The following is a 9,341-nucleotide window of genomic DNA, read 5'->3' as shown; positions in this document are numbered from 1 at the left end:
GAAATGAAAGCAAGGAATGATGAGAGCACCGGAAAGAGAAGAATGATTTAACAAATGATAACACGTTTTTATCTTTGCCGGGACGCATTCCTGGTAAAAAATAGGGTTCGACGAGTATCGTTTGGTAACCGTAAAGTGCATCCCACAATCATCAACAAAAGGTATCACGTAAAGGTCATTTTACAATGTTGAAACCAAACTACGCTTTAGTCATCTTCCCAACTTCAGTAAAATGGGAGTAATGTTAGTAATTTCAAAAATGGAATTTTCAGGTTGAGCCAGACGCCGAGTTCGATGATGTGACAAATGAAAAGCCTAAGACAGAGCAATATGAAAATATGCTTGATAATTATGTAGACCTGATATTGGACGAAACGATGCGACAAATCAAAATTTCGTAATCAGATATGTTTTTGGGATCAAATAAATATCGCCATACTCATTCTTGTAGCCTTGAAATGCGTATAAAGCTATTACAAGAACAGGATCAAAAGCAAGTGATAAATGGTAGCAAACAATCCAATCTTTTTTTATTGATTGAAAATTGAATTCAATGGATGATAATTTGAAGATAAGTGATAACGACAACTATATCCGTACTTAACAACACTTAAACTTATAAAATAACATTTGTTCAGGGGTTGAAATAATTCCACAAGGACAGCAGTGTATAATGAACCGAGGTAATGAAAATCAGAAAAAAGAATGTCGGTGCATAAGAGAATACAGAGGGTGAGTGAGAAAGGTCTGAAATGACACATAAAGAAAGAGGGGAAGAATAACGAAATAGTGTGTAAACATATCTAGTCATTGATACCCAGTGATTGAGAGTGTTTCACACCAATGACACTAGGGAGTAAGGGAAAGAAAGAGAGAGAGGAAGATATTAGTGGTTATTTGGGGTAGGTTCATGTTTGGGACGCGATTGGTTATGTGTTGCGAATTAGATAGGGCGATCATGGGCTTGCGGGTTTTTTTGGTTAAGGTTGGTAGTATTGTTTAGGTTTATGGACTTGCGGTCCTGATTTTTCATCCGGAAATGTGGAATATTAAAGGTCGGGCCGATTATTCAATATCATAGAATGTGTTGAGAATTCAAAAAAATTACCGACGATTTTCCGGAAAGGGTTGGGGATGGCAGAGGAAACTTCAACTCCCAGAATGCTCCGTCCATCATTACTATTTTCGTTCTATGGTAATAAAGGTACAAATAGCTTCTTGCAGAGTTAGTGCTTTCAGAGAAACGTATCACTCATTCATCTGGTCTTTGTGAATTGGTGCAAGAGCTGTTTTATCCTGATCTGAAACCTCGTTAGGGTTATCAGGTTTGAGAGTCACATAAAGCGGTATCACAGTTGTAAGAAAACAATGAGCGTATTAAGTAAATTTCTGGTTGATACATTTGGATTAAAAATCAACAAAGCGACATGCTATGAGATGGTGCATACGTGGAATCCTGATTGTTACGGAGCTATCGCCGATTCATTGCTACATGGATGGTTATTCTCCTTCAAGACCTACATCATCTTTTACGGTGTAGGTTAAAGGATTATAACACGTAAATTGTGACCTTTACTAAACACTGGGCATGCTGAGATCATGTTACTAATATTTGACTCAGATAGATTGTTCACAAATACGCATTCCTTTGCGTATTACTCCACTCTTTCTTTCCGAGTGATATTAGTTGTTACTTAATGGGGAATTATGACAGTATGAGGAATTAAGCTTCACGATACAACTCAATACGCATGTATAAAGCCTTCTTTGCATCCACAGAAAAACACCGAAAACTTGTTGAACTTTTACAATAAATTTAATTCTTTTCCAGCGCAGTAATAATTTTCAGTTGACTAATATCTTTTCGGCAAAGGATGTACGACAAGTTCGTTGGCGTAAAATATTAACTGATTCAGTTCGATCTTCTGTTTTCTTAACGACTAATTTGATTATTTTCCTTTGGCTAACGTGTCAGTTGAGGTTCGTCGGAACTGCATTTCATTACAGTTCTTATTTTGAAACTTATTATTGTTGTCGTCGTTGCTGAATAGGTACTTCTTTATATAATTATAGGAAAATATTGGGATTCTTCACCGTTCCAACACTTGGTTTTATAAATGGGATGATTTCTGCACTGCTTGCGATTTTAATCGAAAATCGGAGGAGGAGGCCACTGCTAGCTTTGTATCTAACGAATTTGGTCTGCGAAAATTTCAATATAATGTTGATTTTGATTTTTCCTTTATTAGGAAGAGGTGGAGGGGGAGAAAAGTTTACAAGATAAATTGGATAGTTATAGCTCCATTCTCCATATAACGTCCGGTTAATTTTGCGATAAATTCATGTACTTAGTATAGATGAGAAATGTGAGAGATAAATGTTCCTGGATGAAGTGTGATTTTTAGGAAACAAGGACCGAAAACTAAGACTAAGTGATTAAGTCGATTATTTTGTTTCGTTAAAGCATTTGCCATATATTAGCATCTATAATCCCTGCTATATATTCCACCACTTGAACATTACAAGTCTCGGTAATTTCCAACCTCATTATCTGCATCCGGATTTTCCATCCATGTAGTGGCGAATAATTTGAATGACTAGGAATGCAGCAACGTCAATGATTTTGGAATGCTTCTTTGTTGATTTACCATAAAAATTTATCCTCATATTCAGCGTATCTTCGAGTAACCTTCACTAAGGAAGCATTGCTCTTGCAGGCATCAGAAACAGCTTATCATCAGCTGGTCAATCATGGTTATTTGAAGTATATACCAAATGGTACAGTGATTATATTTGGAATTGGACTCGCAGGATTACTTCATTTATATTGTAGGGATAAACTTCATATCAATTTAAGGAAATCTATTGAGTATGTTTTATTGATTTAGCAAATACTTCACATCCTAGCATTATGCATTGTGGTATCTGGGCCAGTGTATGGTGTACTGCAAGGTTGTTTGTTGCCGTAGAGCAGCAGTGAAGTGTCAGGTTCGATCCCCTTACCGTATTCAGCAATTTTAATTAAACATTCAGTTGCCCAGACAGACAGCGAAGTTTGTAAATGAAGACTTGTGCTCACAATCTGGGCAAAAGCAATGTGAGATATATTCCATGATGTGGAATGATTTGTCTTCCATGTTATCCCAGCATCTACCTTACATTTAATTAAATATGTTAAACTTTTGTGGAAGGATAATAGTTCAAGTTCAACCATTCACCATAATATTTGATATAAGAAAAGGAAAACAACAAAAGAATGGGGAATAGCCGTTCTTTAATTCACAATGATAAATTTTCCTTAATTCACAATAAAAAATTAAGAGAGGAAGAATTATAGTTTTTTTTTATTAATTAGGTTTAGGTTATGTACTGTTCGACGTGTGGAAAGAGTATTTTCTAAATCTTTTAGAAATTAAGATTGTACTGACCAGAATTACTAATTTCTTCGTAGATTTGCATGGAAACGTGTAGGACGAATGTTTTCTGTAGAAACCGGATATCACTTTCTGTGGAAACCGGATTCAGCTTTTTTCACTTTACAGATATGTTTTATTAATCGATGGAACGAAAGAATTATTCTCTCATAAAATAATTCAGAGGGTGTATTCTCCAATCGGAACTGTCCTGCTAATGTTACGACAAAGGTACGCAAAACATTCATTGTGCCAACACCAATATTCATGCATTAGCAGATTTATTGAGGCAAGTAGTTCTTTCTAAATAATACTTTTTTTGCCTTTAAATAATCGTTCTTTTCACATATATGTTAATGTTGGCCGTAAGGTTTCTGCATATAATGAAAAAATTAGGTTAACTTTTTATACGCTTACAGGAAACTTTTATGATGTCAAAGTAAGAAACATCATTTGTGAATGGAAGATCAGGGTTTGGGAATCATTCCCCACTTTCTAACTCAAGACCTAATAGTTAATCAGATATTTCGACGAAGACAAATGAATTACCTAATAAAAGGAGGAGACAAAAAAAAGAGCAAGGATTGGAAGAGAAGGAATAAAAGAATGATATATATTATCACTAATAGTGTGTGATATGCGAACTACTTCCCTGGCCAACAAGTTTTTCCAGGTTTTGGTACAAAGTCAGGTCTAGAAGTTTGTGAAGTTATGCTTCTCATCCATCCTTATATCATTAGTGTGCTATTCATTTCTAGGTGTTTCTCAACAATTTTTCTCAAGCCCTAATTTGGAGTATCTGTATGGTGATTTTGAAAATTGGAAAAGGAATGATACGTCAGCCAGCTACATCTATTAGACGTATTCTGAGATTTCGAACTCTGCGCCTACCACTGTTTTATGGATTTTTGGCTTTACTGTTTCAAGTGCTGAATTAGTTCATTTTTTACACACTTTTCATTTTCTTCCTTAATTTGTTTGACATAATTTGTTTCACTTTTCGTCAATATCTGAATTTTATGTTTCCCTCTTAAAAACTCGTCCCTCTTTCCTGTGTTCTTGTATTAAATTACAACTTCTATGGATACTTAAGTAGGGAGTTGTAGTTTAATAGAGCTTTAGACCAGCAGGAAGTATGAACTTTGAAGCTTTTAAATCCGAAAAGACACTGTCGCCGGATATGATAACTGACATCGTCTAACCATTACTTGGTTCTACAAATTATATCAGGACAGACGATGGGCGATGCAATTTATGGATTGTGGATGATTTGGCTGTTTTAATTAAAAAGTTTTTCATTGAAAGCATATTTCATCAGCTTTAATAAGAAAAAGATCAACTTTTGTTGAGGTTTCACGATGCGGCTACAGTTGGTGTACAAATCAGGTCTCACCATTATCTCTTTGTGGTGCAATAGGTGGTTTATCATTATTTTTCTATCCTAATATTTCAATTGCTATGTATGTCTTTTGGAAATTTGTAGAGGTTGGTTTTTCGTTTTTTCTTCGTTAAAAAATCCCAATTAATGATAGTGAAAAAATAAAACTGATTTCTTCAAAACACTTCAGGGTTTCTTCTTTTCATACTATAATAACCTGATGATACCTTATGGGGATATAATCCTTTATGCACTTTCGACGGGTTATGTTGCATGGAATGCGGTGATCGAACCTCAAGCGCTCAGGGAAGGCTACTGGAAATTCCTTGCTGGGCTTACAGGAAATAAGTTAGTCATCTTTTTTTTTTCTGCATGAATTTGGTGCTCCAATCATGATTTTGGTTAAGTAAGTTTAGTTATGAAGTGAAATTCAAGAACTAATCTTATACCCGGATTGTTAAATACTCCGATTTTTTCATTTATCAATGGGGCTTTTTAAAGTATGGAGTGAGGGGTTGAAATGTCGTATGTCGCATTGTAATTTCAGAATTGAGCAATTGAATAGGCGCTTGTTTGATAGTTTTGGTTATAATTCTTCGAAGAAGTTTCCGCATTTTATACCGAAGCTGGATCCAAGGTTCACATTACTTAATGGAATATGGTCAACTATCCATCATGATTAGTCTTTCATAATATTATTTTGGCATACCCTAACTTGTTTTACTTCCAAAAATTTTATGATTCATGATGAGCAAGTTTTGCTGTGCTGGATAGCTGGATTATACGGTTCAAAGTTACGCCAATATAGTAATTCCGTTGTCCATATCCTACTACCGTTTGTTTTATTAGTTTGTTGGCGCCAAATCAATGCTTGTGTGATATGGAGTTTTGTTCCATTGATTCTCACTTAAGTAATATTGCTGTATTAAAGGGGTTTTTTGCCATTACCGCCTCATCACTATAACTTTCTCATTGTTCATCAGTACTGATATTCGGTGCTTTTCAAACGTTTTGATTCGCTTTGTGTCAATCTGTGATCCATAATCTTCATGCATTTTTCTGTTCCTTGAAATTTTTCATTACTCGTTATCCTTAGCTTCTATGTTTCTTGTAATTCTTGGTTGCTTTTTACCTCATCATCTGTCATACATTATCCATCCCTTGAATATCCTAGTTCGTTTCTTTTTTTTAAATATTTATTTAGGGTGACCGTGAAATTGGTTTCTAGCAAATACTGTTGTTACAGCTCGTGCAAACTGCTGTTTTTTTGCTAGTAAAAATTGCAAAACTTTTTTATACTGCGATTCTTATACTTTTATATTGCATATATCTACTTCAAACAATATGTCGTTAAGGCGGATTTTTTTCTCGACCTTTCATAGAATTTGACATGCAGCGAAAGTGGGACGAAAATGCGAAGGGTACAAGTTTGTAAGCATTGTGATCAAGTTAATGTGGTCCACAGCGTGATATCGTGATATTTTAGCTAGAAATATTCATATTCAAAAACTTCCAGCTACTTCGTTGCCACTGTTTCCTGAAATGATTGATAAGATCTGAAATGAGCGGTAACGGTGTGATTGAAGGATGACCGAAGGAAGTTGGAGTGACACTGATTTCCTGTCTCAAATTGTGGATTTCATTCTGAAGTACAAATTTTTGTATGATCACCCGAACATCAAATTTTTATCAAACAATTTGTGGCGACGCATACCACGCAATGTAAGACTTCTTATCTTGTCCAATGATCTGTTCTCAGCATCGGTCTTAGAATCCAGACTTGTTTATCAGTGATTCAGAGGCACTTCCCATCAAATATCAAATGGCTTCTTGGTTTATCTTCGAGATATTTCTACACGCACTAATTTTCGGAAATGAGTCAAGCAATAAAGACGAAGAACAGGAGTCCTTAAATGCAAATGATTTTTTTTTTATTCCCGTAAAATATACTGGCGGAAGCTGATTTTAAATCTTAGATGTGGCTTATTTCAGTGGTTACACTACCTCGAAAAATTGAGCAACGAAGAACTCAATTTGTTCCCTTTTCAGAAACCAACACCAGTAAGTTACTAAATTTATTTAGTAATAAATTATAGGTGTTCTCTTGAACTCATTTCCGGTAAATGAATTTACTTCTATCTTCTGCTCTCGGTACACTCAATAAAAAGTTTCAAGCTTTTCATATTAGATCCATAGCAAAGTGATAGTGCCACCGGATGTTGCAACGCTTGACCAAGAAAACCTTCAAATCATACTGTTGTGTAATTGAGATGAGGAATGATGGACTATAATGATAAAGCACATAAGTTAGAGCCTCTTTGTAATTTACATCATTTGTGTCATTACAGAAATCCCGCATTCCTAAGATTTGAGCAGACTATGAGGTTCCAATTTTTTGAGTATACAGGAAGTCGTGGATGACTGTAGTGGTGCAAGGAAATACATCAACGTTTGAGAACTTGGTGAAAATCCAGAAGTTTCGGCTCACTTTGTTTCTTTTGTCCGATTTCAGTACTGTCCTGAGACTTTGCTCGAATTTCATGCTGCCAGTAATAAAATATTTACACATCTATTCAATGCTTGTTTGGCAGCAGTTTTGCCCGATAATTTGTCGCAGTTCGCGACGCCGATGATCCAAGGGAACAGTTCTATGACTATCAAAAAACGCCATGAAGTTGAAAACTTTACAGTTTTGCTTATGATATACTGCAAACTCTATGGCATTAACCGAATTGTGGATGTTGGATGCGGAGTGGTAAGTCTTTTACACATTGATCTCTTATCGTAAGATTCAAATTTTGATTCGAACTTAAAGATCATTCCAAAAGAGACAGTCAACTTGTAACTGCACAGGTGGTAGGAGTGTTGCTAACTTGTATAGGATTTTTATGCAGAATTTAATTTAAGATTTCCGGATTTTCAAATTTTTAAAGCTAGCGTTCTTTTCCGTGTAATGAGTATTTGATAACTGAGGAATGTTTAGGGACATTTGATCAATCAGCTATCACGACACTGCAGAGTTGTTGGAATAGATTGTAATGAAAAGTTTTGCCAACATGCCAGAAAATCCTGCGGTAAGTAATAAAATGGTACTTATTATTTTAAAACACGACAAATCTACAATCATTTCCTGCAATCTTTATTATGAACAACTTTCGTTTTTATTTTTAATTTGCAGCATACGCCAAAATTATTTGCTTAACTATCATTTGTGATGGCACAGAAGATAAAAATTTGTTAGAATTCCTTTCGGGAGATGAGGTTTGAATTTTGCTTTCAACTTTAATTGCTGATGATGCAATTTTTTAATTTTGTAAAGGTTTTACGAATTAAAATGATTAACATGCAATTGCATTTGCATTCTGCATTGTTTTAAATGAGTTTGTGTCAGAACTTACAGAGTAAATAAAGCATAAAATTGATAATTAATGATTTTTCCTAAGTGACATTTTAAACGTATGGTTATTTCAGCATGATCGAACTGCAGTAGTTTCATTGCATGGTTGTGGTGATCTCCAACCAACACTTTTACGTCACTTCTGTAAGCTGGATCGTAATCGAGTGCCACTTATCTTTACCATTCCATGCTGTTATCACAAAATGTCGAATTTAAGTAAGTTTATCCAATGGTTCTTCCTGGTAATTTTGCCAGATAGGTTCGAAATTTTCCATAAATAAATAAATCCTAAAAGAAAACTTTACATTGTACATATATATATATATATATATGAAGATTTAATATAACTAATTTAGAGAAGGAAATGTTTCATTGGACGATGAGTCAAGAAGTAAAAAGACGACCTATTTCCAGCGAAGTATTGCCAGTGAGCGCGCTAAGGTTGGCTTGTCAGAAGCACATTTCCAGGTGAGTGAAAGAAATTTAAATATTATATCCAGTTTTTCTAGATACCGTGTATAACTTCCGGTATCATTTTGTTCGTTCTTCCATATCCAAAATGTTGCAGTTGGCCAAGTTCTGATGATGATCGAAAAGAACATACAAAGAATTTTGTCGGTCGAGCTTTGCTAGAATGTCTATATGACAAACACAAAGGTAAAATTTTAACTTTCCTAAACTGAGCTTCTGTTTTCAGATTGGAAATTTCTTGCTTCATAATGGCATATGATTTCCTTACCCATCCTAGTGTTAAATTTGTGATTTCACAAACGAATTTAGATCAATAAGCAGTATTGATTTCTTACGCGGATTAGTACTTTATGTGCAGTTTATGTGCAAATTAACATGAGGAGTTCAATCAAAATATTTGCATACAGTTCAGTTTTTTGCTAGTATCCGGCGAACTTCAATTTAGAACTTATTACAACTTGAAAACTTAAGGTTTCGATTTTAATTTTGTCCCACGTTTATTTTTTGTGATATTTTATCAGTAAGTGAGTGCTAGATAGTGAATGCAACTTTTCAAATTTTGGCGAGTTTTATAAATTCATGGATTAATACGAATTTCGTTAACTTCCATTTAATTTTAATCTCACTTTTCTTTTTAAATTTTTGCCCATATATATATATATATATATATATATATATATAT

General features: G+C 34.6%; 4 protein-coding genes across 4 annotated transcripts in view; all 4 read left to right on the top strand.

Moving 5' to 3' along the window:
* Nucleotides 1-521, top strand: part of LOAG_18595 — a gene marked incomplete at its 5' end in the record, with an annotated part of 6,812 nt that extends 6,291 nt beyond the window's left edge. Inside the window, one exon of the mRNA XM_020451256.1 lies at nucleotides 273-521. Within this exon, the coding sequence (XP_020304980.1) occupies nucleotides 273-401 (129 nt within the window). The remainder of the gene's footprint in view (nucleotides 1-272) is intronic.
* A 32-nt stretch (nucleotides 522-553) lies between these two features.
* On the top strand, nucleotides 554-1,316 carry LOAG_09977 (hypothetical protein; the record flags this gene model as incomplete). Its single annotated transcript, XM_003145504.1, has 4 exons — nucleotides 554-596; nucleotides 639-732; nucleotides 1,056-1,195; nucleotides 1,225-1,316. The coding sequence occupies 4 exons, from the start codon at nucleotides 554-556 to the stop codon at nucleotides 1,314-1,316; spliced, it is 369 nt and encodes a 122-aa protein (XP_003145552.1).
* Nucleotides 1,317-1,368: 52 nt separating this feature from the next.
* Nucleotides 1,369-5,800, top strand: LOAG_18594 (hypothetical protein; the record flags this gene model as incomplete). Its single annotated transcript, XM_020451255.1, has 9 exons — nucleotides 1,369-1,536; nucleotides 1,850-1,980; nucleotides 2,074-2,200; nucleotides 2,718-2,869; nucleotides 3,543-3,702; nucleotides 4,172-4,339; nucleotides 4,764-4,898; nucleotides 4,982-5,139; nucleotides 5,339-5,800. 9 exons carry the CDS (start codon nucleotides 1,369-1,371, stop codon nucleotides 5,472-5,474), a joined length of 1,335 nt encoding a protein of 444 aa, XP_020304979.1. The 3' UTR covers nucleotides 5,475-5,800.
* A 501-nt stretch (nucleotides 5,801-6,301) lies between these two features.
* The window catches only part of LOAG_18593 (hypothetical protein), a gene marked incomplete at its 3' end in the record, with an annotated part of 4,050 nt that continues 1,010 nt past the window's right edge, over nucleotides 6,302-9,341 (top strand). Inside the window, exons 1-8 of the mRNA XM_020451254.1 lie at nucleotides 6,302-6,513; nucleotides 6,784-6,852; nucleotides 7,304-7,546; nucleotides 7,775-7,865; nucleotides 7,970-8,052; nucleotides 8,263-8,404; nucleotides 8,545-8,656; nucleotides 8,757-8,845. Coding sequence (XP_020304978.1) covers nucleotides 6,379-6,513; nucleotides 6,784-6,852; nucleotides 7,304-7,546; nucleotides 7,775-7,865; nucleotides 7,970-8,052; nucleotides 8,263-8,404; nucleotides 8,545-8,656; nucleotides 8,757-8,845 — 964 coding nt within the window. The 5' untranslated portion in view covers nucleotides 6,302-6,378. The remainder of the gene's footprint in view (nucleotides 6,514-6,783; nucleotides 6,853-7,303; nucleotides 7,547-7,774; nucleotides 7,866-7,969; nucleotides 8,053-8,262; nucleotides 8,405-8,544; nucleotides 8,657-8,756; nucleotides 8,846-9,341) is intronic.

This window comes from Loa loa (assembly GCF_000183805.2).
Source record: "Loa loa unplaced genomic scaffold supercont3.387, whole genome shotgun sequence".
Lineage (NCBI taxonomy): Eukaryota > Metazoa > Nematoda > Chromadorea > Rhabditida > Onchocercidae > Loa > Loa loa.
The sequence above is the reverse complement of the archived record's forward strand: the minus strand, read 5'-3'. Positions and strand labels throughout refer to the sequence as shown.